General features: G+C 32.6%; 1 protein-coding gene across 2 annotated transcripts; it reads right to left on the minus strand.

Annotated features, from left to right (window-relative positions):
* Positions 1-2,211: 2,211 nt before the first annotated feature.
* LOC117682777 (uncharacterized) lies at positions 2,212-10,044 on the minus strand. 2 transcript variants are annotated; one of them, XM_066082982.1, is made up of 5 exons: positions 9,993-10,044; positions 6,460-6,597; positions 6,131-6,212; positions 5,766-5,912; positions 2,212-4,957 (listed from the first exon to the last, which is right to left on the minus strand). In XM_066082982.1, the coding sequence occupies exons 2-5, from the start codon at positions 6,586-6,588 to the stop codon at positions 4,707-4,709; spliced, it is 609 nt and encodes a 202-aa protein (XP_065939054.1). In that variant the 5' UTR covers positions 6,589-6,597; positions 9,993-10,044; the 3' UTR covers positions 2,212-4,706. The 2 variants fall into 2 exon arrangements, with proteins under 2 accessions (XP_065939054.1, XP_065939055.1); XM_066082983.1 differs by lacking the exon at positions 9,993-10,044 and adding an exon at positions 6,704-6,769.
* Positions 10,045-17,253: the final 7,209 nt, after the last annotated feature.

The raw sequence follows: 17,253 nt of genomic DNA on the forward strand, positions 1-17,253 counted from the left end.
GTTTGTGACAGTTGTCTCAAATAGCGTTTTTGCATAGTTTGATGTTTCAAATTCGCGTCTAAAGTTTTCTGTGGAAACCAAATGTTTTTCCTTCGGATGTGTTTCCTTTTTTTAAAAGCATCATTTTAAAAAGACAGTACAGCTGAAATCACATGTGTATATAACTTCAGATTTACCTATTGTTACGTTAGGGAATAAGAAATAACGTTTATTGTAATAGTTGAAATACATGAAAATCCCTTTCACATATTTAATTAACGTTATTATGAGCTTCCAGAAATTCAAGGGCCGTACATACAGGAATAATCTTATATCGTTTATTTGTACCACGTGGACTTTGATTGACAGTAATTGACACGTGCTGAAAACTACAAGATCTTCGTCCCACCACGGTCATCATGGAAAACTTATTGTTTTGAACAAAACCTATCAAAATATTTAAGATTTTTTATAGGCAGGCTGGTCATTTAACTTAGAAAATGCTGTTATAGCCAACATATAAGATTAGTAATAAAATTGCAAGAGCAATGATAGGTGTTAAATGCAAACTCAAAAAAAATATAGAAATATGTACTATAGAAAATAACAAAAACACTTTATTTTTGATTTTCAAAAGGGATTTCTTACCGGGAAGCCCATCTCCCAAATAGTCAATTCAATTGTTATTTGCAATAGTATTGTACATTATTTTCTTATTGAAAATTGGCTAAATTGGCCGGGAAAAATACAACAATTATTATTATTGTTCAAATAATTAGCATAACTATTATTTAAAAGCGTTCATAAAATTTGATATTATATCGTACAAATCAGTTTTAAAATACTGTGGAATCATTAGAATTCGTGGTGGCTCAATGTTCGTGGTATTTGTGGGTAGCCCTCGCCCACGATTTAACATCCTCAACGAAAAATGATTATTAAAGGTATGGTTTACCTACTGAAACTGAAAACTGTCTCAACCACGAAATTACATAAATACCCAAGAACAAGCAAAAACCCCAAAATCCACGAAAATTAATCCTGTCGAAATGACGGGATTCCACTTTAAATTCTGCAGATTAAATTCTTATTAAAATGATGTTTTATCTGTGACTCGCAAAGACCGATCCTTTCATTTTGGAGTTCCGAGACAGTGTAAATGAATAAAAAACGGACTGAACGATAAGTGAATGCTGAACGAACGGGGAACGCTTTGTGAACGCACGGTGAGCGCGAATGGAGCGGAACGGAGAGCGCACTGTGAGCGTGTGGTGAGCGCACTGTGAGCGCAAGGTGAACGCACGAAAAAATGGGAAAGTAGAACGTTTCAGGGACTGTAAAGGAAGAACAATATTGCAATCATATAGCAATAAACATTTGTACCCATGTAACTATATATCTTTGAGTCAATGTAGTTGAAAAATGCGATAAACCATAAATTGGGGTATTGAATATAGCCATTTACTACTTGCTAAAATTATTACCAGTTTAGAAAAAAGAGTTGGGGGGCTGGATTGAGTTATTTATGGTAAAGGCCTCGACAAACTTAATCAATACTAAATTATGATGAATATTTATTTTTTTGTTTTAGTTTGATAAAATATTGGCTGTACAAATGACTCAGGAGATAATAGCTGCGGGCCTAATTTTTATATTGTCGTATTATACACATATAATACACGCTCAATGTGAACTGTTGATTGTTTACAATTGTAATGTAACAATTTGTGATGGACAGAACCATTATGTGCAAGTTCGTAGAGTTAACAATTTTGAAGTTTTGTATTGGCGTTGCTGGAAGTTGGACACTTACTGCAATCCCCTTTCGCTCACCTTGACGTCGGGCGAGGTTATTTTTTTAGTCAATTTGAATGACGTCCACCTTTCGTGAAAAATTAATTCTGTTCAACTAAAAAATGTCCAGTCATAATTTGGTACAAAAATGTTCATTATAAAACCCAATGACTAGTTTATTAAATACTTCCTTGTTTATGCTTAATTTTGACGAAATATGACAATTGACTTTATTTTGATTATTGTTTGCATTGTTTGGCATTTGACGTACCCAGTGAACTCTCTGGTACAATTTTAGATATTTCCTTAATGTAAAGGAATGCATTTAAAATCTTAAAATCAAAAATTAACGAAATTATTGCTTTATTATTTTTCCACCAAATTTTGGAATAATTTGATTTCCTGAAAAATAGATTAAATCGTATACAATCAAAGTATTTAACGATCAATTGCCTGATCAACGACATAAAACAGATGAAATAAAATATCGACATTATTCACAAAAATTACGTATTTGATAAAAAAAAGGGTATTTCTTTTTAAAGAAAACATCAAGTGCACGCTTGTGAATACAATGTATATACATGTATCATGTTTTGCTAAAAGTAAGAAATCTTCCAATCTTTGGAATCAATGACAAAATGTTGAAGTGAAAAGAAAAAAAACCCAAAAAAAAACCAAGACGCCCAGGGGCCACATCGCTCACCTAAGCAACAATTGCCTTAACTCTGATCAAATTAGCATTACAGTATCAAAATATCTTGACAACTAAGTACAGTAGATCTTGCTAAAAAAAATTGAAAATCTGCTAATTTTTATCCACCTCTTTTGGGGGGGGGGGGGGGGGTAAATACCAAGTCCCTTTTGTTGTTGTACCTGTAAGAGAAGATTTTTCTCTATTCCTACATACCCCCCCCCCCGCATTTTGTGGCCCCACTTTTCTCTAGAGAATCATGGTTTCATCAAACTTAAATCTGCATAAGCTGTGCTTTCACACTAAGTACTGAGTTTTGGACCGAAAACTTTCCCAGAATACTTTTAAAGATTTTCTCTTTATTTCCGGTGTAAAAATTCAAACCGCCATCCCGGCCCCGCCCTACCACTAGGGGCTGTGATTTTGCAAACTCAAATTTACACAACCTGAGGATGCCTCTACACAAGTTTAAGCTTTTCTGGCCAAATAGTCTTTAAAAAGAAGATTTTTAAAGATTGTCTCTATATATTCCTATATACAAATCTATCCTCCATTGTGGCCTCACCCTATCGCTGGACTATTATTTAAACAAACTTGAATCTATACGATCTGGGGATGCTTCCACTCAAATTTGGGCTTTCCTGGCTTAATAGTTTTGAGAAGATTTTTAAAGATTGTCTTTATATATAAAAATTTATCTCCCATTGTGGCCCCGCCCTACCCCCAGAGACCATGATTTGAACAAACTTGAATCTACATTATCTGAGAATGGCAACACGCCAATTTGAGCTTTCTTTGCCAAATAGTTTTTAAAAGAAATTGTTTTAAAGATTTTCTCTATATATTCCTTATAAAACTTTATCCCCCAATTGTGGCCCAACCCTACCCCTGGGGACCATGATTTGAACAAACTTGAATCTACACCATTTGAGGATGCTTTCACTCAAATTTGAGCTTTCCAAGCCTAATAGTTTTTAGAAGAAGATTTTTAAAGATTGTCTCTATATAATCCTTTGTAAAACTTGATCCCCCAATTGTGGCCCCACCCTACCCCCAGGGACCATGATTTGAACAAACGTGAATCTACACTATCTGAGGATGTATCCACTCAAATTTGAGCTTTCCTGGCCTAATAGTTTTTGAGAAGATTTTTAAAGATTTTCTCTATATATTCCTATGTAAAATTTGATCCCCCTCTTGTGGCCCCTCCGTACCTCCGGGGACCATGATTTGAACAAACTTGCATCTACACTACCTGAGGATGCCTCCACACAAGTTTAAGCTTTTCAGGCAGAATAGTTTCTGAGAAGAAGATTTTTGAAAAATACGAACAAATTTTCAATAATTCTCAATTATCTCCCCTTTACAGAGGGCGTAGCCCTTCATTTGAACAAACCTGAATTCCCCTCACCTATTGGTGCTTCGTGCCAAAGGTTGAAATCTGCCCAGTGGTTCTTGAGAAGAAAACGAAAATGAGAAAAGCCTTTGGCTCAGGTGAGCTAAAAAGACAAATATGACCTCTTTAATGCTCTTATTTGATCAAATTGATAAATAATTATGCTGGCAAATGTTTTAATACACACAGAATATTTTCAAAGTATATAAACAAAAATGTATTATACCTTTGAAATACACATAATTTGATATTCAAAATATATATCTGAAAATATTCATCCTGGATATCTGAAAAATGACACCAAAGTATACAAGTTACAAAAAAAGTTTTAATGTTGTAAACGCCTTATCAGTGAAAACATATCATGTGACCTGTAATTCACAATGGAAAGACGATAGATTGGTATAGTCAAAGATATAATCAAGTAAGTAAATTGACTTAGAATGGTAACAAAAATAAAATAGAAATATATGTAATCATCTAATAAGCATGATTGTCTCCTTTGAAACTAAATGATGTAAAATATGATACATTGCCCCTATTGCATTTTTCCAAATGATATTTTCAGATTATAAAGTGGTAAATACAACTTAAAAAAACTATATCACCAAAATATGTGAAACTACTACAATATTATGATTGCAGGTATATACAATGTACAAATCAAGTCAAAGTATTTTGTCAATTAGACACGTAAAGAAATATTGTTATTCCCTTTTGATGTCACCAACTATATTTACGACTTATAGTCTACTAAACGACGTCTTCAACATTGACGAATGAAATGATTCATATGAATTTAATTTATCTTTGAACGTTGGTTTTGTCTATTTGGTTACTCCGTTAGAATGGCAACTCTGCGACAGGAAGTGGTTCTATGTGGTCCATTCTATGACGTTGGTTCTGAGTTTCCCGCTTACGCTCATTGTTGTAGACGACAACACAAATCACCCAGGCAACGATAGAGAGCAGCGTACCAAGTCCACTCAGTAGAATCGAGTACGGAAACAACACCTTATCTGTGCCAGTTGTTGCGGACGTAATCGTAGCGTTTACCACAGCAAATAGTAGAATCAGAACGCTTTGAAGAGTTGCTGCAAAACATAGAGATTCATTAATATCGAAACCATCTGATACATGTAAAGCCATATTATGCACTATAATGATTAGCATTCAAATGTTATTCGACACAAAATGCAAAACACGTAACGGCTAAGATGTCCAAAATACGATTACAGGTCAATTAAACACAACGTTAATAGTGTTAATTTTTTAAAAAAAATATACATGACATCCTATCATTAAACTATGATGTTATTCGAAGCGAAACTGCACAAATATGATTAAAAATAAATTGTAATTAGAACTGTTCGACAAAATATAAATAAAAAAATCTTCTTATTAAAGGTTTCTCCAGATTCCTATATGTGTTCTTCTTTACCACACTAAACAAAATGTAAGCACTGGTTGTAATTGTTTAGCACTGATATATATAGAGAAAAATCATATTCAGGTTATATCGTATATCCTTTCGTAGGCCATAAAGCAAAAAGAAATATGATTAATAGCTCCAAACAAATAACTGTAAAGAACTTATGTTCTCTACTAAAATTTATGCCTAAAACTGCCAGAAGTTCTTTTCACTCATTGCAATATCTGCAAAATAAATATTTGGATTCGATATCTTGTTTCCTCATCAAGGTCATGTTAAGATATTCTTAATAACGAAAGGCACTGTGTTTACAGCTTAATTTGACAATATTGGTACATTTTCTACACATCTTCATGTCAAAATCGATTATGCTGTTATGTCGCTACAACATTTACCGATTTTGGGAGTTGTGTCAGACAACTAGAAAAGAAGATGAATTTGTGATATCTAAGTATGCACACATGTGTTACCTGCGACAGGAATGATGATGACAACAGTAAGAAATTTAGTCGCTGTACGATTAATCGGAATGATCACCAAAATACCCGATATTGCACACAGGACGAGAGCTAAAAGGCTCACAACTTGTTGTGGTACATCTACAAGGAGGTTGTCAACTAAAATTAGGAAAACATGCATTAATAAAGAAATTTACATTTCTACGGAGGGTTATTACAAAACCAACCCGTACTGATATAAAAAAACGAAACGAAGATTGTTCATTTATTTTCATTTCAGAATATGTTCAAGACCTTTCATTGTATTTAAAAACCACTGAAACAGCTTCATTTACATTTTTAATTAAATCAAATTTCCTATGAATTTAATAAATTACCTCCGGAGATATCTCTGTAATAATGGCTATCACACGTGTCATTGATGCAAACTGTGATGTAAAAAATGCTTATCTTTGTTTGCTAAAACAGAAGTAAATATGGATATTTCTCTTTAATATTATTTTTTTTACACAGCTTAAGTTGCTAACGAAACTTATTGCTATTATATGTGCAATGTTCATGTTTTACTATTACACCCATCCTAGTAAAACATTTTAAAACTTCTCAGTTCAGTTTTGACAAACTTGATAAACATTTTGAAAAAAAAGGTTTGAGGCAATAAGAAAAAGGCAGATATAATACCAAGTCAAAGTTCATTAAAACTTACGTCGACACGATCTTTGGAAGTGTTCTTAGAAATAATAATCCAGCCAGGAGTTACCATAGAAGTAAGCCAAAAATTAAAGGTCAATGTCAAAAATACAATGGCCAGTTTTTTTCCAGTTTTTCTCAGCATTGTCACAATCTATAAATACATTAATTAAAAATAACTGAGGAGATACGTTTTTTAATAGTTACTAATAGTTTTAAAATATAAAGACCATGAATACATATTTATTTAATATACAGACGCATCACTTGGGACTGTAGCCAGTATACAGATTTAAGGCTGTATATATATCCACAAGGAAACTTTCTGAAACACAAATTCATCCGTAGGATTACAAGTATTTTCCGGAAAAAAAAATATTTTCAATGATTACAAATTTGCCTTTTTTTTTTTTTAGCTATCGGTGAATTATTCAACAGTTTTATCATTTAAAAAACGACATTATGACCAACTTACATGTATTTCCTACAATTAAACTAATAAAAATCGAAGTAGAACAACAATTAAATTCTATTTCATTAGAATTAATTAAAATAATATTTATTTATTTGGTGTTTTATGCAGTTATAAAGGTAACTAGCCAATAGAAAAAAAATATATACTTTATTACCCGTCAGTGGTTAATGTTATTTTTTTCTGCAATGTTTGCTACCTTCATAGGATGTAGGAAACATTAAAGGAAACACTTTCCTGTTTATATTTATATCTTTCTCTGAACTATTTAATCAATTATTTATCAAAAGCATTGATAATGCGTAAATTATTATTATTGTCAAACTGAACGTTACACAGAAAAAAGCTGTATCCCCATATATGTGAAAGTTACAAAGACTCCTATAAGGTCTTGAGTTAATATTTAATATGTTTTACGGTGCGACCGTTGGGGCGAGCACAGCATGTGATCAAACAATGAATTATAATAAATTGATATAATAAAATTAACAACGTGAAATTTGAATGCAAAAAAATAAAACATACCTATTTTTCAGTAAATTTTCATTATTCATAGTTTATAAGATTTGTTATAATTTATTTATTTATATGTAGAACAGTAGTTTAATCTCAGATACAATGTTGTTAAATTATAAGGATTTTAATATATAAATATTCATTGCACTGTATCTCCTCTTTTAAAGTGATTGTGATTGATTCCCCCTTTTTTTGCAGTAGACATTTTTTTTAAACTGACATATAAAACTTGACTCATCATAGAGCTCCCCCCATGCTAAAATTTTTTAAATTTTTGTTAATTTATACATAGAAAATCGACATACCATGGATTTGCCCCCTCTTAAAAAAAAAATTAATTTTTAATTTTATTTTTGATTTACGCTTAAAAATATTTGCTTACCATGTTAAAAGAACATAGTGCTGTCCCCCCCCCCCCCCCCCCGCATGTAATAAATGGAAGTGAAAATAAAGATACCATTGAACTGCTAAAGAGCTGAAGGATTAAAATTTTCATGATTTTTTTTTCTTTTTGCTTGCAAAGATTTTTTGGATGAGGCTGCCATCCACCCACCCACCCCCTTTAAAAAAAGTCGCTGCTACGTATAACGTTACGTTTCAGGAAGTTACCGACAATATACTGAATAAAATAAATGTGAGCATTCATCCAAATTAGTGCAATTTACAACTGTTTCCTTTATCTGCAGAAATGTCCTTATTCGTCAGCTGTTCTTTAGCTTAGCCTTTGCAAGATTTTAAGACGATTTTGGTCATTTCAGCAGATTTACAATAACTTCAATTAGAGTAATTTCCCCTTATCAGTACTTATTGTGACGTCAAAGCTGACTTTGGTTAAGTGTCGTCTTACTCTTTAAAACTCCCCTGAGAAATAAAAGTATGCGAAGTATACTGTTTTATTTACTTAAAAAGCATGATGTTCTTAAAATTACACATCTTATAAGCTTTTCAAAGGTTTTACTTTGATTCTCGGGAGAACGTGATGTTGGAACGTGAGGTTGGAAACCATTGGTACTATGAATTGTGGGTCAAAATTTACTGACGCCGAAAAAATCTATCGGATCAATATGTGTAAACCTTTATGACGTCACTCGATTATTTTTGATTGAGAGTGTACTGAGGTGAACTTTAGAGGTAGCATTGACTGTTTGTCGTATACATCGTTATTGTTTTTATATTGTCTTGCTGATAATGATTCTCGTGAGAATGTGAAGTGATAAAAATTGCCATGATTACAGGGAACTACTGGGACGATTAAAACTTTGCATTACTGGTCCGATTTACTGACGCCAAAAAAATCCGTTGAATGAATGTGCAACTAGTCCGAATTTTCTATTCACACACGCCTTGCCGGTAGAGCTCGCTTCGCGCCGGCGCGCAGGCTGCGCTTGTTACTAGTATGTGGAGTTAGTGCTCTCAATGTAGCTGAAGTTTTGATCATACAAGAAAAAATCTACACAAAGGCAACACAAAATGTACAAAGGACACCTATGAACGAGATATAAATTATCTAATGTAGCTTTTTAAATTAAACCTGACATTTTATAAGCTAAACATTTTTAAGAAGTTTTTAAAAGTTAAACGTAGGCGAACGTCAATTTACTCAATAAAGTAACACGATTAGAACTGTACATGTATAAATTACAACCAATTGAATTCCTTAAGAAACAGAGGGGAAACACATTGTAGATGTAAACACAAATGCATATCATAATTTAAAGATATCATCAACAATGAGATATTAAAGAAATGTTTGTGACAGTTGTCTCAAATAGCGTTTTTGCATAATCTGATGTTTCAAATTCGCGTCTAAGTTTTCTGTGGAAACCAAATGTTTTTTTTTTCGGATGTGTTTCCTTTTTTTGAAGCAGAGTTGATTTAATTTGCTCTACACGTGTACTTAAAAGAATTATCATGTTTGGTTTTTGTTTATTTAAATTGTTTATTTGTTGAAAACGATGATAATGCAAACGTTTTACATGTAATACTATATATATTATGGATACTAGATATTCCGCGTTGTACCATCTTCTCAAATAAACAAGGAGAATAAGATAAAAAAATTATCATATGTTTATCTCAATATAAGGTGGGTATCACTCATGGGATAAATTTTTGATATTCCACTGTGTGTTCTTACGCACGTGACGTCATAATTAAACATTCTGTAGCTTCAGGCGGATGATTGACGTAGAATGAACAAGTAACAAACAATTCAGTTGAAAAGTGTACAGTTGTAAAGTGAAACAATTTATGTTTTTTAAATTTATTTTTCATGAATTTGATAAAAATATGCTCGAAAATGAAATGTTTGTTTGGTAATCTTTAAGGAGCTTTTTTCCCATGCGTAAAGTTGTTGACGTCTTGGAGTAAATGTGTTGTGCGGCTCACAATTATAATTTTTACAGAGAGATTAAAGTTTAACAAAACACGTGGTTAAACATGTGATAAAAAGAATATCTCATGAGCCAGGGCTCGGGGATAGAAAACACAAAACTCGTTGGATAATAATCATATACCATCGCAAATCATAAGAGATCCTATATATATATATATATACTCACCCCACAAAAACCCCAACAACGCTTTCCAAATTATAAGAAGGAAATGTATAAAAGAGTAAATGCACAAGAATTAATATTTTTTAACAACACTTGTCAATACCAAATGATATCACTGCACTTATCATGTAATCTTACACCCCCTTATCTAAAATACTTTATTCACATCGACCAACCAACACTCTTGGATTTATTTTTAAAAGGAAACCATACTAATACAAGTTCTAAAGATTTGATAACGGAGCTAACCGGTAACATGTTGGAAAGAAAAATATATGAGCAAGAAATCTTAAGACTTTATATTCGTTTCATTTTTAGAGGATTTTAAGAGGATCTGAAAGAAATATGAATGTCAAGAGACCCATGGGCCATATCGCTCACCTGAACAACAGAACAACAGTTCTTGTAACATTTTATTTCAAAATTTTGAATTTTAAAATTCTAAAAATATTGTAAAATTCTCATCTATTTCAAGATTTTACAATACATTAAACAATACAAAAAAGAAGCCTACTTTTTCGACATCATATCCTTAAAAGCCTAGACCTAAGATGTATCAACTGACAAACCTTATTATTCTTCGCTTCAACTTTTTAAAGATAACAACTTTGATATGAGGATATTAAGACATGAGGATGCTTGCATAGCAAAATAACAAAACATTGTATTTATCGAGAAGATTTTTAAACATTTATATATGTGCATGTTTAACTTTCAACCCCTCTGGGGCCCTAGTATTGGTGCGAGGGTCACGGTTTTTACAAATAGGAATAAACATATCTCAGGATGCCTGCATAATAATATCACAAATTGTATCATTATACATGTAATACTTGAAAAGAGGAATTTTAAACAATTTCCCTTTATATTTCTAGGTTAAATTTGGAACCGCTCTTTGGGCCCTGTTATTAGTCCTGCGGTCACGTTTTAACAATTTAGAACTTACACCATCTGCTGCTTGCATGGTAATATCACAAATTGTAGGAATGTAGTTTTTGGGATGAAGATATTGAAACATTTTCCGACTATATTTCTAAGGTAAACTTTGAAACCCTCTTGGTGCCTCAATATTGGTGCTTGGGTCACAATTTCTTTACTACGTATACAAGCTTTAATGTAAATGTTTGAAAAAAAGTATTGTTTTGAGACTTGCCCTATTTTCACTGATTGTTAATTATCTCCATGTTAAAAAGGATTCCGCCCTTCATTTTATCAATTTAGAATATCCTTTCCATAAAGATGCTCTGTACAAAGTTTGGTTAAATTTGGGCAAGTGGTTCTTGAGAAGACGTCAAAAATGTAAAAAATTACAGACAGACGAACGGACGGACAAGAGGACGGGCGGACGGCAGACAACAAGTGATATTGTCTGCAGAGAAAAATATCTTGAGAAAATTTAAAAATTGAGATTTGTATAGGTTCATGCTGATATCACCAATCTTAATATTTAAATTCAGTTTGTTAAAAATAAAATCAACACAGTTCTCGAAATGTTCCATAAAATTACTATACGTCATGTTATTTTGAACTAGTGGTTCTTGTAGAGAAGTCGAAGTGAAGATTTTTCATACAGACAGAAGGACAGAAAGACGGACAAGAGATGATCCGAAAAGCTCATTTGAACATTTGGTACAGAATTGCTAAAAACTTCATCAATACAACAAGCAAGTGGTCTTTCAAAATATTGCTTATCTTTTATCGATGGATATCACAAATCAGATTTGACATTCTTAATTGGCAAAAGCATTAATTTCTTCATTAATCTACCAGATTTAATAATACATTAATCATCGATAAATAATTTTGACCAATTGTTAGAAAAAGTAGGAAGAATGAGTTGTAATGCCATATTAATGATGTATCGGCCTTGAAACCGTTAATCTACGTAACATTTAAACTATTTTTATCTTTTTTACCACTCTCCATTATATTACGTAGACGGTTTTACTATTCTGAGGAGGATGTCGGCACTTGTTTAGATTTCAAAGTTCATTGGCATACTTGGATATCTTTTATAATTACATAATTGGAAGTTCCATATCATGGTTTTTACATTTTATGGACTTGGATTGGTATTTTTTATGGTACCTGGGTGTCCAAAGATTAAGTGTCGAACTAGCTTCAGTAGTCTGAGATTATAAAACGAAAAAACATATAAAAAAAACATTGGTTAAAGCATATATAATTTCTAAAGTGTTTTTCTTATTTAATGATGACTGCTTTTTTAAATCTTTTGATTTCTATGATGCGTTTTGGCTTCTTATTAATTAAAGATAAATGTAAACTAAATGAAAAGAAATCAAACTTTCATAACAATGCAAGTATGCTATAATAATTTAAATTGCTCGCATAAACACATACCATAAATTCCAATTACAACGTACAAATATCATTATACATAGTGATATTTTATTATACTTCATGATATTTTGATAAGGTACGGACTATAAAAATTTATAAAAGCACATATAAACCAACATTGACTAATCGTTGATATTATTTAAATATTTATCTTTCTTAGAAATAAAGTAAATTGGTATTAGAAAAAAATTGGATTAAAAACAAGACCCCTGTCATCGAGTCTTAGATTAAACCATGATCCAAGACTCTTCTGACTGTTAACCCCACTTTAATTATCTGGATGTTTGTAAAACATCAATTCATAGAAAAGGGGAGGGGGGGGGGGGGGGGCAAGAGTCGGAGGAATATAAAATTATCTAATATACCCTAGCTCCCTTAGCCAAAATGTGTAAACTTTTGATAAAAAGGACCTAGGGGCCTTGAATGGTCAATCTTTTATTATATTAACTGTTTTATTGATAAAGCACAAAACATGGATATCATTTTAAATTTATTTTAAAACAAGGATACAATGTACAATAAAGTAAATCCAGACATAACGGACATAACGGAATAGCATTCAGTTTATCTTCTACGACTGGGACCTCATAACCATGCATTCAGTTTATCCTCCCCTGTTGTGGATGTAAAGAAGAATAGATATGTAAGATTAATTCATTTCATATTGTGGACATATTGGCCAAGCCATAGGACCCTAGACGGTTATGGCCAAAATAAGAAATTAGATAAAAGGCTTCTTGGATTTCATTAACTAATTATTTAGTGTTTCTCAAATATTTATGAAAGTAGAGAAGTAGAGATGAAGATTTTTTTCTAAGATTAAATACATTTTTACTAATTACGATATTTTCCAGCCCTATGGCTTGAATCAGTGCTTAAGGAGCTATACATTTTATAATTTAATTAACGGGCTTTACAAACAAGTTAATTATGCATTCTTTTTATCCCCTTTTTGCTGTGGATGTAGAAAAAAGAAGAAGATTTTTTAAAATTTTCTACATTTTCACTGTATGACCATATTGGCCCGGTTAAAGGTCTGAGGTCCAGACCCATGTGCTATGCGTTTAACAATTTGGGTGGAGGACTTTATTGGCATATAAATAATTAATGCATTTCGTTTTTCTTAAAGCTGCTTGGTCCGATTTTTTTGTAATTTCAGTATCAATTTTTTTTCATACAAATCATTTATCTTAGAAAGTTATGGACTTTCTCCTATTTACACCAGCAGAATCAGTCTCCATTCAAAGTTAGAAATATTCAAAGTAAATAAAAATAATTTCTCTTTGGGCAAACGAAAAAACAAACCAAAATTCATCACGGGAATGTTTAGAAAAGGAAACCGCATGGTTTCGTCCCCCGAATGATTGGGGTTATTCAACCCGCATGTTATGCATCGATTGTAAAGAAAGCAGACTTTAGAAATATTGGCTAACAAAACGTACACATGTTTATTTGTAATATGTCTGATCATTTCGACCTTTATTTAAAGCGATGTCAAATTCGTAATACAACCATACCCGTCTTGTCGTCAGGGGTGAAATTTAACATGAGGCGAAATAACGCGGTACCTTTTAACGTATTTTTCTTCATTGAAATTTGGCATAATTGACGGGCAAAACTACTGCAATGTCTATTATTATACTTATACTAAGCATAGCCATCGTTTAAAGCGTGCATAAAATTTGATATAAAATCGGACCAAGCAGCTTTAAATATAAATTCTAAGAAAATAAATTCTAAAAGACTTATTACATGTTAAATGCGGCTAAATTGGTTCTGTTCTAGGGACTAAACCCCTGCCCCAGGGGCCATGAATTTCACTTCTCTGAAGTGGGATCCATATTTTTCATAACCATGCATTAGACTTTGTCCTACAAGTGTGGGAGGAGAGAGAAATTAAAAAAAAATCGGCCTGTTTTTGCATACTTGACTCATGAGGACTCAGGGCTAGTACAGTCGTAAGTGTCACTATTGAAATTGTTCTTATCCTAGAGATGCTTCAAACCATAAATAGTTATAATTGGCCTTGTAGTTTTTAAGAAGATGTAATAAATGTAAAATTGTTGATGTCACCTGAATGGACGACGCACGACGACGGATGCAGACCAATAGCAAAATGTACACGTTTGCTGTACTATGCGAAGGCATTCTTATGATTTCTAAAATGATTTGAAGAATTAAAAGCCTTCAAGATTTGCGGTATTTAAAGAAAACGAAGCACGTAATGACACTTAAAATTTCCAGTGGTAAATTTTCAACTCATTGGCTAATGAGAAGATTTTGACACTTAATCACTTCTAAAATAAATTACGTACAGCATTAGTGACGCTTTAAAAGGGAGATTGGAGTTACTTTAAAATATAAGAACCCAGACATACATGTATTTCACATGCAGACTATCTGTTTAAGGGCCAAGGAACATTTTTGAAAGGGAGTCTACAATGCAAATAATTTTTTGATATTTTGTAGATCTATCTAATTAATTCCTATCATAAAGATTGTGTTTAAAGATATATTTATTTCAAACCTGACAAAAAGTATGATTCCCTCCATTTCTTACAAAAATTGATTGCAATTCATACTCTATAGAAACTGACAGGACTGAAATCTACACGTCCCGTTTATCAACTGGTCGAAACCTTCATCGACCTAAGAAAGAATATAGACTGCACGAGATAACCATAATGATGTCAGCCTCAAATTCCCAAACGAGATGATTTGGCCGTACTTTTAGCTAACGTACCTGATGTACATTAACAGTAACTAAGTTTAATTTATTTTACTTACTTTTTACAATGTTTATTATGGTATAAATTTGATAAAAAAAGATGTAAATGTAAACAATAAAATGCTTTCTTTTATTGTTTAAATAAAACTATTAAATAATTTGTTTCGTTTATGTAACTCTCTCTCTCTCACTCTCTCTCTATCCTTTGTCTATCTGTCTGTCTGTCTGTCTCTCTCCTCTCTCTCTTTTTATTTGTCTCTCTGTATTGCTGACACGCGAAACTTGCAGCAAAATGGATTCGTACACAGAAATTCTCAAACAATATACTCATTTAAATAAAATTTAAAGTTTTTTTTACCCTGCAGTTATTTTACTTGCAATTGGTTAATCTTTAAATGTGTAAATTATGTTTTTCTGATATCAGCTTTAAAATACTATCATGGGTATGCCTTTGCATAAAGTATATTGTTTTAGTATTTGATAGCGTCACATGTTTTTAAAAAGAAAAAAAAACCAGTAACTGCCAATGCTAAGTCCAAATAGATCAGGTGTGAAAAAAGAACATCGATCAGACAAACTAGTCCATGTATTTTTAAGGACCCGACACTCTAAACTAATTCATAATATAGTAATTAGTAAAGAGTTATTTGGCGGTTTTAAAGCGGGTACCGCCTCATCAGGGGGCCACTTAGCAAAGTAGTTTTGTGGTAAACGTGTTCTAATGAATTAATCTCATATACTTTTGTCCTTGCCATGCGCAGATCCAGAAAAATTTTCCGTGGAATGATAATTGTGTTTGCCAGAGGGGGTCCGAGGCATATTTGTGGTAATTGTACTATGTAAATTTTATAAATGTTAATTTTTCGGGGGTGGGGGGTCTGGACCCTCCGACCCCTCTCTCTAGATCCGAGCATGCTTGTTATAGGCTATAATTGGTTCCGATGTAAATATTTCTTTGCATCTCGTGTCTGTTTTCATTTCGTTCCAGTATTTTAAGATGCGTTTTTTAATCTTTTGATTCTCAGATTATATTTCGTAACCACAAAGAATCAATTGTGTATTTTCGATAGACTTTTGGGTTTATTTAGGATCTCATTTCTGCCTGCTCCAGTTATGCCTGTGATAATAGGGTCTATTTCTGTATTGGAGTAGCCTCTCTTTGTCAAGTGTTTCTTAAAGTGTTTTAGAATTATACTTAAGAGTTGTAGTGTCATTGGTATTTCTCACGTCTTGCATTCATCCTTAATAAAACCTTTGAATACGGCAGGGTTGTGAGAGCTTTCTTTGTGTATACACTAAATATTGTTTGTTGGTTTCATGTAGGTTTGTTGGATTCTAAAAAGTCTTCCTTTATACACTGTTGTGTCTAAAAGGTTCACCAAGACACCTAGAATTTCCAAAGTGAATTTTAATTGCGGGTGACACTGATTGCCAAGTTCAAAGAATTCGAGAATCTCAGTCTCAGAACCATTGAATGTGATAAAACCCTCATGTCTAAATCTGCCGTGAAACAAGACATTATTATTTGGAACATTGTAACTCAGAAACCTCCGGGGAAGCAACGGAAACCATTGCCAATGATTTGTTTGTAATATTTTCGATCGAATTTGAAATGATTATTTTCGACTATACACTTTACAAGAAAGAGGAGATCTGAGATATCGGGATAAGGTAGATCTGAAGGTCTCTTACGTTATTTCTGTAGGCTTTCCAAAGCGCATGATAATTTAGAACCATTTTAACAAGAGTTTGAACTTTGGGTAGTTGTGTCAAACAGCAATGTGACGTAGACCTGTCTATTTCATTGAATGCCACTCAACCATGGCTGTTTGAAACAAGATTTGTCTGGCTTTTGAGCTCAGACTACGCAATCGATGTATATTTTGCTTGAAAGTGCGTCATTTTTAATTTGTTTTGGCGCAAGGAATAGATAGCTACGCCCTACTGAAAGTCCAAGGTCTTGTTAAAATGGTTCTATCAACCTCAATGTTAGTATACATACTTGTACAACTGATCTGTAAAATCTGCGATGGTAAACATAAAGTTTCGATTTAATTGATAAAGTCAGTTGTATCCTTTATGACGGTCGAGTGTTTTTTTTAACTATTATGATAAGAAAGTAATCACAGAAAGCACCAATTCTATGTGTTGGTGTGTAGCATTGTGAAATAATTT

The sequence above is a fragment of the Magallana gigas genome, chromosome 4, assembly GCF_963853765.1.
Source record: "Magallana gigas chromosome 4, xbMagGiga1.1, whole genome shotgun sequence".
In the NCBI taxonomy this organism is placed as follows: Eukaryota; Metazoa; Mollusca; class Bivalvia; order Ostreida; family Ostreidae; genus Magallana; species Magallana gigas.

Bases quoted from the DNA above. Each gene is read 5' to 3' on its own strand.
- LOC117682777 (XM_066082982.1), bottom strand. From the start codon at position 6,588: ATGCTGAGAAAAACTGGAAAAAAACTGGCCATTGTATTTTTGACATTG. The intron at 6,213-6,459 runs GTAAGTTTTAAT...CTTCTGTTTTAG, and splicing joins CTTCCAAAGATCGTGTCGAC to CAAACAAAGATAAGCATTTT. The intron at 4,958-5,765 runs GTAACACATGTG...TATGTTTTGCAG, and splicing joins CATCATCATTCCTGTCGCAG to CAACTCTTCAAAGCGTTCTG.